Raw genomic sequence first — 15,211 nt, forward strand, 5'->3', positions numbered from 1 at the left:
AGTGTTGGCCGGCTAAAAGGCGACATGTTCAACAGTTAGGTGTGGCGGAGATGCGTATGTTGAGATGGATGTGTGGCCACACGAGAAAGGATCGAGTCCGAAATAATGATATACGAGATAGAGTTGGGGTAGCACCAATTGAAGAGAAGGTTGTCCAACATCGTCTGAGATGGTTTGGGCATATTCAACGCAGACCTCCAGAAGCTCCAGTGCATAGCGGACGGCTAAAGCGTGCGGAGAATGCCAAGAGAGGGCGGGGTAGACCGAATTTGACATGGAAGGAGTCCGTTAAGAGAGACCTGAAGGATTGGAGTATCACCAAAGAACTAGCTATGGACAGGGATGCGTGGAAGCTTGCTATCCATGTGCCAGAGCCATGAGTTGGTCGCGAGATCTTATGGGTTTCACCTCTAGCCTACCCCAATTTGTTTGGGACTAAAGACTTTGTTGTTGTTGTTGAACAAAAATTGAATTTGATGAACAAAATTTGTATTCCAGGACATTTTTAAAAAAAAGATGAACAATTTTTTATTCAGTGAACAATTTTTTTAATTTGATGAACATTTTTTGAAAACAGTGAACAAAAACAGGTTGTGTGGGCATTAGTCGGCAGATACCCAGAAATATTTCATCTAAATTATAATCACCAGCTGTTTATAAACTTCTCGCTGTGTGCTGATTCTACTCTAACGTTTTAATTCTGATGATGAGTCGCGCACGTGACAGCCTTGAGAAATCATCAACCACCGTGGCACACACGTTGTGTGGAGGGTGCACTGAGATCTAGCTCGAGCTACTATCCCCGCGTCGCGTCCGCGCGCGGGAGCCGGACACGACACCACGACTCGGCTACACCGCTGCACCACGGATGCCGTTCTACCGGTGGCTAGAGCTTGGAACTGAATCTACATTCACGCACCGGCCAGCAGAGACAAGACATGCACTGCATGAAAACATGGACAAAGATCCACACAAATGGAGATTCCATATCGACATCATCAACGTACAAAACAGCCACCGCAACTAATCACAACTCTCACTCATGGCACACAGTACAAATCAGGTCCCGATCGATTATTTCGCCACCAGCAGCACGAACTCATCTAGTAGCAGTACAATCTCCGTGCCGCGGCGCGGTGCACGCGGATCACGGGGCCGACACGCACGGCCCCGCAACTTATTGCTACCACCACCCGCCACCAACCACAACACACGAGGAGGCCGGCGTACTCGATCTTACGCATCGGCGGCGCCATCGGCTGGGCAGCGGTCGACGACGGCCTCCAGCTTGTAGGGCGCGGCGTCGGTGGCGAGCCACTGCTCGACGGTGAAGAGCTGCTGGGCGCAGCCGCGGTGCGGGCCGGTGACGGTGACCTCCACGTAGTTGCAGTACCAGCCGTGGTGCGCGCCGGTGCCGTCGGAGGACACCCTCATGCGGCAGGGCGCGCTGGCCATGCACGGCCCGCGCCCGCTGAAGATGTCGAGGTTGCCGCGCTCGAAATAGGAGTGGCCCTGCCACATGAGCCCGCCCCACGACGGCAGGTCCGAGATAGCCACGCCGTCGGCGTTGCCCGCGGTGTAGAGCTCCAGCGTGATGTTGGCGTCCGTCCCGGCCTTCCAGATCGCCCCCGTCCGCACATACACCGTGTACACGCACTCCTGGCTGTCGCCGCCCACCACGGCGCCGCCCTTGGTCAGCTGCGAACGGATCGAAGCCGGCAAGGTAAACGCGATGAGTACACGAGCAGCGTAGCAATCATGTCATGAGGATAGGAGAGGGAGGGTGGTGAGTCACCTTGATCTGAGTCGGGAGGTCGCGGCCATGGGCCAGCGCGGTGGCGGAGACGGCGACGGCGAAGGCGAGGAGGAGGGCGGCGAGCCGAGCCATGGCTGACGGATCGGAGTGCGATCGAGCTTGGTGTCTTAAGATGCGGAGATTGCTGGGGGGGGGGGGGGGGAGTGGATGGTATAAAATGGAAGTGGGTGATGAGGCCGCGTTGGGCCTTGGCTGTCATCGTGCCACCGTGGCGTCGATCCGATCCGGAAAGCTTTAAAAAGTCTGTGCAGTTTTGTCCCTGCTCGTCTGAACTAATCCTGCATTATTCAATGGACGCATCATGGCCGACAGACAGACAGACAGGGCCGTGCCACCCGCCCCGCTCCCTCCGCTGTTGCTCGTTCCAAGTATCTCCTTACTGTTTTCATACGATACGAACTACTGAATTCGAAAGAAAATGATCGAAATAGCCTTAAGATCCGATCACAAACATATGGTAGAAGGTCTTAAGCTAAAGATGGTGTATGCATTGTGGAATTTTAAGCCAGCTATAACAAATATGATGGACACATCTTAAACATGGAAACCATGAACGTGTCCCAAGGGAATCCCAGAAGACAATGCCCTGGTAAACGGCACAGGGTACTAATAATACGATCACCATCGCGGCAGGGCTGGATCTGTTCTTCTCCGTGGGTTGCTCTCATGTTGGCCATGTTATGCCACATGCCGCCACATTACTAGACCCACCACACACTTTAACATCTCCAGATTTGCTAAAACAGCCTATCCCTCCCCTTGATCAAATGCATAATTGGCTCAACACTGCAGGCTTCTATGATTAGCAAGAATCCAATGGGAATTTGGGACTATTATCTAAGATTTCCATGTCCCCTAATTATAGCATGAAGCACAACCAGTTTAGTATTCAGGGCTTCTATTGTTCGCAAGTTTCATTGGAATTCTGCCAAAATTTCACACAGGGCACGGTTCAGTTACGGGTAGATACAGGAAAAGCCTCATGAAGCAAAAGAGGCCCCGAGTCACTGGAAACATTTTAACGAACACAGCTTATCAGACCAATCCGAGTGTCGCAGAGAACTGCAAATACAAGAAACAAATCTTGAACCAACCGTGACGCAGTGGTGCAAGCTTACTCAGGCGAAGAGATTGTATTCTACCTAGTGTACAGTTTACAGATTGGGTGCACCAGCAGTCCTGGTGACACCAATCAGTCGAATTGTTGGCGCAGGGCCATCTCAGTTTCGCTCTTCCATGATGCATGTGACGATTGCCCTCTCATCCTCTTCACTTTCTCCTTGTCTTTCACAGCAGAACCCTTCTTCTTCTCTGGCTCTTTAGCCTGCACCGGTCTGTCGTTGCAAACAGGGCATACCATTCCTTGCGCATGTGAATAGGTTTTTGGTATACCACACTGGAGGCACATTCTACAAATTGAAGAGAAAAAAACACAGTGAGGAGTCCTGTATAAGGCATATACCAGGAATGACAACAGATTGTATAAACAATTCAGCCATATGTGTGCTCGGTATGCTTTTGTTTAGTTATTTCGTAGTTGTATTCATGAAACAAAGTGGCCGTCTGTTACCTTAGAAGCTCGGCAGCATCTTCCGGACCAGGATTTGCAGCGCCTATTTTCCTCTTTCCTTCAACAGAACCTGGAGGGCTGGCACCATTCTTCATGTCACTGCTAACTCGTTCGTGACCAGCAACCAACTGTGGTTTCGCCGACACAACCGCAACTGGAGACAGTTTTGTAGTCAGATTAGCCAAGAGATAATGAATTTGAAGTAGAATAATTAGCATGAGCATAAGTGCAGAACTAAGACTTTTATCACATGTTAGCACATATGATAATATCTGCTTTACTATCTATCGCATGCTCAAGCATATTAACAAGGTATTCCGCAGATAAGTAATTTTGCAGGTCCTATTTAAAAAGGGAAAGTTATATCCATTCAATGAACATCCAACAGAACCTGGAGGGTTGGCACCATTCTTCACGTCACTGCTAACTCGTTCACGGATGGCAACCAACTGTGGCTTCGCCGCCACAACCGCACCTGAACATAGTTTTTAGTAAGATTAGCCAGGAGCCAACTTGGATTTGAAATATAATAATTGCCATCAGTGAAACTAGGGATATTATCAGAAGCCAGCACAGATGATAAGATCTGCTTTACTAGGCATCTCATTTTCAAACATATTAACGAGCTATAAAATTATGTATCAAAATACAGATTCAATTCAAAATGGCCAATTATATCCATTTGATGTACTCAAGCAGAGGATGGCAGGTTTTTGTTGACCTATTTCCTCCTGCAAGAAGTAAGCTAGATACCCAGATATATAGTCCTTCTAAGTCTTCTAACAAACACACAGAAGAAGAACAGGATAATAGTCACAGCACAAAACACATTTACATATTTCTCGCCTTATCTTGCAACCTGGGAAATGAATGCCAAATTGCCAATTCAATTACGCAATTTCTAGCACCAGCACATACATAGTGCACAAGTAGCATATCACAATAATGTAATCACAACCCTCATTGTGTACATCAAACTAACAGAAGGCTAATATGTTGAATGCAGAACTAAACTAAAAAACATCTGTCTTCATTTGTATAACTGGGTTCCATCTCTCTTTTCTATCCTAAATATGCTGGCCATGCCATCATCTTGGCTTCATGATACTTGTGTATATCAATTAATCATTAGGACATGTAAAATAACAACAGAAAACAACACCAGTTCTCCCGATTTCACTCACTTATCACAGACAATAGACCGGACATGCCATTCTAAACTACTGGGCACCATAAGCACACCAAGACGACTACAGATAAACTAATTTTCATGTACAACACGAACCAGTGCATTGTAAGTCAGGCTAGAATCAAATCGACCAACTCCAGGCTCTTGCAAATAACAGTCTGGCCACGCAATTGAAACACTAACCCTATGCCCCTATAGCAATGCAATTCCGCAACCAGAGACCACTAAGAAAGTTGACACTACAGCATCAACAACAAAACCTCCTCATATAATACGCTGACTGTGCCACATTTGAACTATAGAATTATGGTTCTACCACTAAATCCTCACTGTAAGTGTCAAAACACAGCCAGTTCTGAACCAGCACGAATATCAAAGCACGATAATCTGCTGGAAAATTAGCAGTAGTTTAAACGTCTCACCGGGAGGTGGCGGCTTTCTCCTCTTGGAGTTGGAGCGACGATCGAGCACGCCGAGCGCCTCCCCGACCTCCTCGGGCTGGGCCACTCTGCGGTTGAGGAAAGCCGGGGGCCCGGAGATCTCGGCGAAGACATCTAGCGCCGAGGGCAGCGAGGAGTCCCCATCTCCGGGGCTAGGGTTTACGCGGGGGCGGGGCTTCGCAGCCGGCTTCGATGGAGCGGACTTCTCGTCTCCGTCAGATCCGGCCTCTTCGGCTGATGAGTCGCCGGAGTCGCTCAGCTCGACGCCGGCGCCGGCGGCGGGGTCGTCGTCCTCGGCGGAGGAGTAGCCCCCTAGAAGCGCTAAGCTCATCTCCGTGTCCGTTGTTCTTGGGCTTTCCTGGCTCGAGCGGCCGCAAATCTGGCAAAACTCTCTACGGCGCGGCGGAAGGGTCGGCGAGGTCCCTCTGCACGCATTTTTGGGCCAGCCCATGTGCGGGCGGGGCGGGCCGTCCCCTGTTTTGTACATTTCGTTTTTCTCTTTTCCTTTTTTTTCTACTATTTTCGTTCTTTATTTTTACAAATAATTCGGGATTACAAAAATGCTCTTTATTAAAAAAAATAAAACAGGAAAATGTTCCATAAATCATAAAATGTCAAAAAATGCTTACAATTTTGTAAAATATTCAGAAAACCATAAAATGATTGTAATTTCGAAAAAATGTCCGTAGATTCAAAATATTTTTCACATTTAAAAAAATATATTCAGGAAATCAAAAAATGTACATGATTTTGAACAAATGTTGTCATTTTCAAAAACTTTAGTGGATTTATAAAAATGTTTGTGAATTTAAAAAGTTCAAAACAAATTCAAAAAGCATACAAGAATTTCAAAAATTGTTCCAAAATTTCAAAAAACTGCAATGATTCAAAAATTGTTTGTAAAAACAAAAAAATGTTCATGAATTTTAAAAAATATGTTCGCCGATCAAAATTCACCAATTCAAAACGATGTTCACGAGTGTCATAAAATGTTCATAATTTCAGAAACTATTCACAAATATGAAAATTGTTCATGATTTTCCAAAAAGTGTTCATGAAGTTGAGAAATGTTTATGATTTTAAGAAATGTTAAGGACCTCGAAAAATGTTCAAGAATTTGAGATATGTTTGCAAAAATGAAAAATAGAAAAGAAAATTAGAAAGATGGAAGGAAAGTGTTGAGGAACGTAGTAATTTCAAAAATTTCCTACGCACACGCAAGATCATGGTGATGCATAGCAACGAGAGGGGAGAGTGTTGTCCACGTACCCTCGTAGACTGAAAGCGGAAGCGTTAGCACAACGCGGTTGATGTAGTCGTACGTCTTCACGATCCGACCGATCCAAGTACCGAACGTACGGCACCTCCGAGTTCAGCACACGTTCAGCTCGATCGAGCAGAGCTTTGCGGGAGAGTTCCGTCAGCACAACGGCGTGATAACGGTGTTGATGATGCTACCGACGCAGGGTTTCGCCTAAGCACCGCTACGATATTACCGAGGTGGAATATGGTGGGGGGGGGCACCGCACACGGCTAAGAGATCAATGATCAATTGTTGTGTCTATGGGATGCCCCCTTGCCCCCGTATAAAAAGGAGCTAGGGGGAGGCGGCCGGCCAAGGAGGAGGGTGCGCCAAGGAGGAGTCCTACTCCCACCGGGAGTAGGACTCCCTCCTTTCCTAGTCCAAGTAGGAGAAGGGAAGGAAGGGAGAGAGGAGAGGAAGGAAAGGGGGGGGGTGTCGCCCCCCCTCCTTGTCCTATTCGGACTAGAGGGGCAGGGGCACGCGGCCAGCCCTGGCCGCCCCTCCTCTTCTCCACTTAGGGCCCATGAGGCCCATTAACCCCGGGGGGGGGGGGGGGGTCCGGTAACCCCCCTGAGGGAGTCCTGGATTAGGGGGTGCCCGGATAGCCGAACTATGACCTTTGGCCGGACTCCCGGACTATGAAGATACAAGATTGAAGACTTCGTCCCGTGTCTGGATAGGACTTTCCTTGGCGTGGAAGGCAAGCTTGGTGATTCGACATGAAGATCTCCTCCCATTGTAACCGACTCTATGTAACCCTAGGCTTCTCCGGTGTCTATATAAACCGGAGAGTTTTAGTCCGTAGGACGAACAACAGTCATACCATAGGCTAGCTTCTAGGGTTTAGCATCTCTGATCTCGTGGTAGATCAACTCTTGTACTACCCATATCATCAATATTAATCAAGCAGGAGTAGGGTTTTACCTCCATCGAGAGGGCCCGAACCTGGGTAAAAACATCGTGTCCCTTGCCTCCTGTTACCATCCGCCTAGACGCACAGTTCGGGACCCCCTACCTGAGATCCGCCGGTTTTGACACCGACATTGGTGCTTTCATTGAGAGTTCCTTTGTGTCGTCACCGTCGGGAAGGATGCCGTACCCCGTCTTTAAAGATGGCGTTGTTGCTAAAGGAGCTTTGGCTGTCGGCCAAACTCTCCGGCTAGGCAGTTTTCTAATGACCGCCTGTTCGGCCGCCGCGCCGACGATGACCTCTCGGGTCATCGAAAGCAATCTCCACATCAGCTCGGAACTCGCCGAGCAGTTAGATCCGATGGAGCTCTTTTCCTTAAACGAGCTCTTGGATCACATCACCGCCCTAGGAGTCGCTACAGATTACGGCCAGATTGGGCTTAAACCCGATCTGAGAGAGATTGACTCTCCCCAGGTCACCCACCATGTTGAAGTGGTGGAGGAACAATGCAGCGAATCTTCACCCATCCTAAGGACCAGATGTGTCCGGATTCCTGATCCCTCCAAGCCGGACATCCGCGGAGGGGAGGACGTCGCCCAAGCCATGAACCTAAAGTCAGGCAGCGGGCCTGATTCATTGGATAACATCCAAGAAAACAAGCTTCCGAGTTCGGAAATTTCTTGGCCCCCGAGTCTTAGATCGGGCGATGTTCCGGATTTAAATCCACCCGCCCACCCAAATATAAGGGATCTATCCCAAGTTCGGTAAGAGCCCAGGGAAACAGTACACCATTACTAGTCCAGATTCCTCCTGGTTATGAACAGGATAAAGGACTGCCGCGAGAGGGATGCAATTTCATTCTTCTGTAACAACTGCACGGACATCGGAATCCTCAATGCCATAAGTTGCCGTGAAATTACACGCTTCGCCGACTTGACATCCATAGTACGAAAGTACTGTGCGACAGAAAGCGTTCGAAAAACCGAAACAAAATTCTGGGACAATCCGAATACAATCCCAGTTCGAAACAAAAGGGCGCATCATCGCCATGCACCTTGGCTAAACAGCAAAAAACAAAAACTCTCTATAGGGTATGGAACCGTACTGGAGGGATGGCTCAATGGACCCTGTAAAATTCATAGTACAGAGGACGTCACACCAACTCATAGCTTTAGAGCATGTTGGATACTCCGGCAGGTGGCCAGAAGTGGCGAGGAGCTTCTAACTCCAGAATCCGCAGAGCACCACCCCAGAAATGCCAGTACAGTGTCAACAGTCTTCGAGACTTTCACATCAAACAATGCGAGGAAACGAACGCTCCGCAGCCTTACTGAAGTCTACCAAGTAGCGACAATAAACCCATGGAGTGACACGGCTATTACCTTTAATGCCAGTGATGAACCTAAATTCCGGACAGCCCGAGCACCAGCCGCACTGGTCCTCAGTCCGATAGTGGACGGCTTCCGGCTTACAAAGGTACTCATGGACGGTGGCAGCGAATTGAACCTCATCTACGAGGAAACCCTGCGAAAAATAGAAATAGACTGGAACCGCATTGAGCGAAGCAACACAACCTTTAGAGGAATAATCCCCAGCCGGGAAGCGTGTTGTTCAGGAAAAATCACACTGGATGTGGTGTTCGGCACGCCGGATAATTACAGATCCGAGGAGGTCACATTTCAAGTGGCCCCGTTCAGCAGCGGATACCACGCTCTGTTAGGGCGAGAAGCATTCACAATTTTTCAAGCTATACCCCATTACGGGTACATGAAGCTCAAAATGCCCGGACCCAACGGAATCATCACTCTTGCTAGTGATCCGGACACAGCGCTCCGCGCCGAAAACAAGACAGCCGCACTGGCCCTCGAGGCATTATCCGAAGCCCTAGCGGCCGAGGAACTAACTGTGTTGCGCTCCACGGTGGACAGGGACGACGTGATACTCGACAAAAGATCCAAGTCCACCTCCTTCAAGCCGGCAGACGAAATAGTCAAGTTCCAAGTCCATCCAACGGGCACTACAAAAATGGCCTCCATCGGGGCACAATTAAGCCCTGATGTAGACGCCGCACTAAGAGAATTCCTACGCGAAAATTGGGACATTTTTGCCTGGCACCCTTCAGATATGCCAGGAATCCCACGCAGGCTGGCCGAGCACAGCCTGAACATCCTAAAAGGATTCAAGCCTGTTAAGCAGGCTCTTCGGCGTTTCCCCGAACCTAAGAGACAAGACATGGGAGAGGAGCAAGCCAGACTACTGGAAGCCGGATTCATCAGAGATATAAAACATCCGGACTGGCTAGCAAACCTAGTAATGGTACCAAAGAAGGACAAATCCTGGCGCCTATGCGTCGATTTCAAAGACCTAAATAAGGCCTGTCCAAATGATCCCTTCCCCCTCCCCCGCATTGATCAAATCATCGACGCCACTACAGGACACGATTCATTGTGTTTCCTCGATGCATACTCTGGCTACCACCAAATCAAGATGGCAGAGTCAGACCAAGCCGCAACGGCATTCATCACCCCATACGGCCCATTCCGCTTCAACACAATGCCCTTCGGGCTCAAAAACGCTGGCGCAACATATCAGCGCATGATTCAGACATGTCTGGCCAACCAGATCGGCAAAACGATTGAAGCGTACGTGGATGATGTGGTCGTCAAAACCAAGCACGTCGAAACTCTAATAGACGAGTTGAGGCTCACGTTCGATAACCTCCGGACATATGACATTAGGCTTAACCCGGAAAAATGCGTTTTCAGCGTACCAGCCGGAAAGCTCTTGGGCTTCATCGTATCCGGTAGAGGAATTGAAGCAAACCCAGCCAAGATCCGAGCTCTGTCACAATTGGATATTCCAAAAGATCTCAAGCAAATACAAAAATTGACTGGATGCGTGGCAGCTCTAAGCCGCTTCATCTCCTGATTGGGGGAAAAGGCATTGCCCCTTTACCGCCTCCTCCGGTGCACCGAACACTTCAAGTGGACGAATGCCGCCACGGTCGGACTCGAAGAAATAAAAGCCATACTGGCAACAAACCCTGTCTTGGCCGTGCCTAACATCGGCGAACCAATGTTGTTATACATCGCGGCAACTCACCAAGTTGTAAGCGCAGTCCTCGTTGTCGAACGAGAAACGGACGGACACAAATTCCCTATCCAGAAACCAGTGTACTACGTGTCCACTGTCCTCACTGCATGCAAGTCCTGGTACCTGCATTACCAAAAGATAGCATACGCAGTGTTCATGGCATCCCGGAAGCTACGACACTACTTTCAAGAGTGTTCGATAATAGTAGCCTCCGAAGTACCTCTTAACGATATCATAAACAACCGTGACGCAACGGGCCGGATTGCCAAATGGGCCATTGAGCTCCTCCCGTTCGACATAACATATCAGCCACGGCGAGCCATCAAGTCGCAAGCCTTGGCCGACTTTGTCGCTGAATGGACTGAAGCAGAACTCCCTAAAGAGTACTGCACATATTCCAACTGGACCATGCACTTCGACGGCTCCAAAATGCTGGCGGGTCTGGGGGCTGGCGTCGTCCTGACGTCCCCAACAGGAGATACAGTCCAATGTGTACTCCAGATAATGTATGCGGACTCCAACAATGCAGCCGAATACGAGGCCCTTCTACATGGCCTCCGGATGGCAGTCTCCATGGGCATTCAACGCCTAGAGGTGTGTGGGGATTCAAACCTCGCAATATCCCAAATAAACGGAGACTTTGATGCCAAAGATCCGAAAATGGCAGCTTATCGCAACGCCGTCCTAAATATGTCAGCTCGGTTCGAAGGGCTGGAATTCCACCATATAGCCCGGGAAAATAATCAGGCAGCAGACGTCCTGGCATGCATCGGCGCAAAGCACGATGCAGTCCCCCCAACATTTTCCTGGAAAGGCTATTCAAGCCATCCGTACAATGGGAAGGGGACTCTGGAAATAACAATCTGGACCTGGCCGCATCACCTGACCTCGAACACCCTGACACAACGGAAGACTCCGTCAATGAGGTCACACCCTCAGCCCACGTAATAATGGCAGTAATTGCCCCATGGACAGAACCATTCTTAGCCTACTTAACTAGGCAGGAACTTCCCGAGGACCAAAATGAGGCACGCTGCATAGTGCGGCGATCTAAAGCCTATAAAGTCCACGAAGGAGAGCTTTACAAGAAAAGCACCACCGGAGTCCTTCAAGGGTGTATCTCCAAAGAGGAAGGGCGGAACCTTCTGGCTGAAATTCACACCAGACTCGGCGGGCACCACGCCGCAGCCCGAGCCCTTGTGAGCAAGGCCTTCCGTACCAGATTTTATTGGCCGACGCCCCGGGCAGATGCTCAGGACTTGGTCCAGCGATGCGTCGGTTGCCAATTATTCGCTAATCAAAGCCACATGCCGCCTACCGCCCTACAAACCATACCCATTACCTGGCCTTTTGCGGTCTAGGGGCTCGACATGGTTGGACCCCTTAAAGGAGGAACCCACAAGCAAAAGTATCTACTGGTCATGGTGGACAAATTCACCAAATGGATAGAGGCCAAGCCTGTTAAGACGGCCGAATCCGTACCGGTGATAGACTTCATATCCGGGGTTGTACACCGTTACGGCGTCCCCCACAACATCATTACTGACAACGGCACAAACTTCACGGCCGATGAAGTTAAACTCTGGTGCAAAAACATGGGCATTAAGCTCGATTACGCTTCAGTCTATCACCCACAAACTAACGGTCAAGTCGAGCGAGCCAACGGTCTAATCATGAGCGGCATCAAACCCAGATTAGTGCGATCCCTCAAGGAATCTAACACGCACTGGGTAGAGGAGCTCGACTCCGTACTCTGGGGGCTGCGGACCACGCCAAATCGCACTACCGGATTCACACCATTTTTTATGGTATATGGCACAGAGGCAGTCCTGCCGTGCGACATAATTCATGACTCACCTCGCGTGCGCATGTACGAAGAAAGAGAAGCCGAGCTCGATCGGCAGGACAGCTTGGACGCATTGGAGGAGGAGCGCGACGTGGCAAAAGCCCGTTCCGCATTCTATCAACAGCAGGCTCGAAGATATCAAAGCAGAGAAGTACGGGCCAAAACTTACAATGTTGGCGAACTAGTTCTACGCCTGCCGGACAAGAAAAAGGACAAACTCAAGCCCAAATGGGAGGGTCCCTTCATAATCGACCAAGTCCTGACTGGTGGAGCGTACCGTCTGCGAAACGCATCGGACAACCGACTCGAGCCGAACCCATGGAACGCAGCACGCCTACGAAGATTCTACGCCTAGCGCCGGACTCTGTGTTCGTCTCCTTCCTCTGTCACCTTCTTTTTTATTAAATTAGCTGCCTGGTATTTCTCTCCTTCTCCCTCCCTTTTTCTCCCAAGCCTTTAGGGGCTTGCTTGCGCGTTGTTCGCACATAATTGACACGCCACCCGCGCTCATTATACCTGGGGGCTTCTTTATTAGAAGCTTATATACACGGGCCTCATGCCCAAAACATGTGTGACACTTCCGCATGAACCTTTTATGCACCATTATATGCATCGATATGACTTAAGTTTTGGCCAAGCTGGGTTGCCTGGCTCCTGTGCTTACCCCTATGTTCCCGTTTGTTCGGCTAGGTGGTAAAGGGAGCAACTCTGTGATTGTTACTGCCGGGTCACCCGGATGTGTACCTCAGACTGGGTGAAGCCGAAAGCTAGCATTCTTAAGGGAATATTCGGTCGGTGAACTAAAAGATGATTTTTCACTTGTTTATTTATTTGCCCCCAGATGCTTTTCTGCTTTTTTACCCAGTCCGGACATGCACTTTAGGGCATGCCTCCCAGGGAAAGGAGCCCCTAACGGAACTATTCTCCCTAGAAGATGTTTCTTACTAACCATGTAATATAACATAACTAGTTGGGCACTTGTCTGCTAAAGCACTTATGACCCCTACGCCTGGTCTCCATGCATGCCCCGGTTCTTACATAACCGAGAGGGTATTCGGACACACTCCGGACTATCGGGTCCAGAGGTTGAAGCGAAAAGGTCCGCAATGACAAACGATCTACAATCCGGCTAGAAGGCATTTTACATGTCATTTTAAATTACATAGTCAATTTGACTGGGTATATTCTTCTTCAATACCATCCAACAGGCTGTCTAATTTACAGTCCTGTTGGGAATACTTGGCGGCCAGCTCTACCTGGCCATACACTAAACTGACAGGGATCTCCTTCCCGTCGGGCCCCACAGGGCTGACCTCGGCCATGTGGTTTGGGTCAGCCTTCGTGTACCGCATCTTCACCATGGCCCAGGCCTCCCTGGCGCCTTGACGGCAGGACGATATCTTCCATAATCGGAAGCGCTGCCGCACTCCCTTCAGCTTCTCTGCAAGCTCTCCAAGGCCTTCGGGCAGGGAGAGGGATGGCCACAAAGCCTGGATGACGCCTTGCATCACCTGCCGAACTCGTTCGTGCAGTTGCAATAGCTCGGGGAGAAGGTCCCCCGCAGAACCAGACATTTCCTCCGCAGGCCGACCTGTCAGCATATCTGAAGACATAGCTCTGTCAATCGACTTCCTCGCTGAACTCTTTTTCAAAGATTCGTTTAAGCACTTACTAAAAATGCCGCATCGAAGTCGCCGATTCTCCTTTACGGAATCAGACAGCTGAGCACGAACATCCTTTAGTTCCTCGCCCAGCTGGCTATTGGCGTCTTGAAGCTTGTTCTTCTCTTGCCTCACCCTCGTCAGCACGCTCTCGCCGGCCTTTAACTGGCGTAGGAGTTGTTGCTTGTCCGGATTCACTCCGGCCCCATCTGCACTGTTATTGTTAGAATTGCACACATGCCGCACTTCACAATAGAATTATCTTTCGAAGCATATATTACCTGAGGGGGTTCCCTTGGCATTCTCTGAAGCGGCCAACGCGGCCTCAAGTTGGGCCTTGCACTCTTCCAGCTCCTGGGACAGTTGCGTATTCTTTTTTGTAAGATCCTGCGTAACATATGATCCTTAAATCAGTTATCTTAACTGTTTCAAGTCTCGGGGGCTACTGACATATATAACCATCAGATTTACTCACTCGTATGTCTTTCACATATTGCTCTGTGGCTCTGGCTAGACCATTTTGAGCGGCATGGAGGTACGCATCTCCCGTATTAAAGGCGTCCAACGCCTCTTGGGAAAAGCATGCGTCATGAAGAACAGTCCAGCGAGTCTGCACCTAAGGTGCCTCGCCTCTCGTGGGGAACGTATTGCATTTTATGCATTCCACCTCTGAATGGGTGGCAGATAGCCCGTCCGCGTCCTCTGTCGGAGGAACGTCCGGTGCGCGCCTCGTGTTCGCCTCCGCTTTCGGACCCGGCCTTGAAGCCTGGCCGGTGGATATAGTCCGGCGGGCGCTCTTCTTCCTGGGGGGAGCATGAGCGTTAGTATGCCGTGATGGCATAAACCCTAGGAGTTAAAGTTGCACGCTGTACCGTTGCGTCGGCGTCTCGATCCGGTCCGCACTTCTCTTTAGCCCGCCTGGCTTCAATGGCCCTTGTTGGCTACCCACCGCGGGCCCGACCCTCCACCTCAAGGATTTCCCCTGCAAAACGAAACACTATTGGTTTACGGCAATCAAAATAAGCATGGATGAATCCTCTTGAAAGTACTGGGATTTCGGTCTCGGTTACCTTTGAGGCTGGAAGTAGTTTGGGATAATCGGCCGTAATGGCCACTAAGGTGTTCTCCTTAGTCAATTGATGAAACACCCCATCAATTAGCTCCACACATAAGTCCGGGTCCTCTTGGGAGTCCGGATCGAGGGACCATTCTGGGTCCTCGGGTTGTGGAGGAGGGCTGTTTATCTCCTTCACAGTCTGGCGCAGCTCCTGCGTTAAAATTGCTAGACTAAGTACTCAATTATGGGAATTTGAAAACGGGTAGGCAAGTGAAAGTGTTCGCTCACCCAGCTTGGAGGACTGTACATGGATAATCCGCCCCGTG

At 49.7% G+C, this 15,211-nt stretch overlaps 2 protein-coding genes across 2 annotated transcripts; both read right to left on the minus strand.

Moving 5' to 3' along the window:
* Positions 1-966: 966 nt before the first annotated feature.
* Positions 967-1,971, minus strand: LOC123138188 (PLAT domain-containing protein 3). Its single transcript, XM_044558112.1, has 2 exons — positions 1,796-1,971; positions 967-1,698 (listed from the first exon to the last, which is right to left on the minus strand). Exons 1-2 carry the CDS (start codon positions 1,886-1,888, stop codon positions 1,237-1,239), a joined length of 555 nt encoding a protein of 184 aa, XP_044414047.1. The 5' UTR covers positions 1,889-1,971; the 3' UTR covers positions 967-1,236.
* Positions 1,972-2,779: 808 nt separating this feature from the next.
* On the minus strand, positions 2,780-5,394 carry LOC100682461 (uncharacterized). Its single transcript, XM_044558110.1, has 4 exons — positions 4,998-5,394; positions 3,778-3,861; positions 3,387-3,540; positions 2,780-3,225 (listed from the first exon to the last, which is right to left on the minus strand). The coding sequence occupies exons 1-4, from the start codon at positions 5,344-5,346 to the stop codon at positions 3,009-3,011; spliced, it is 804 nt and encodes a 267-aa protein (XP_044414045.1). The 5' UTR covers positions 5,347-5,394; the 3' UTR covers positions 2,780-3,008.
* Between the last annotated feature and the right edge of the window lie 9,817 nt (positions 5,395-15,211).

This window comes from Triticum aestivum, chromosome 6B, assembly GCF_018294505.1.
Source record: "Triticum aestivum cultivar Chinese Spring chromosome 6B, IWGSC CS RefSeq v2.1, whole genome shotgun sequence".
Classification (NCBI taxonomy): domain Eukaryota; kingdom Viridiplantae; phylum Streptophyta; class Magnoliopsida; order Poales; family Poaceae; genus Triticum; species Triticum aestivum.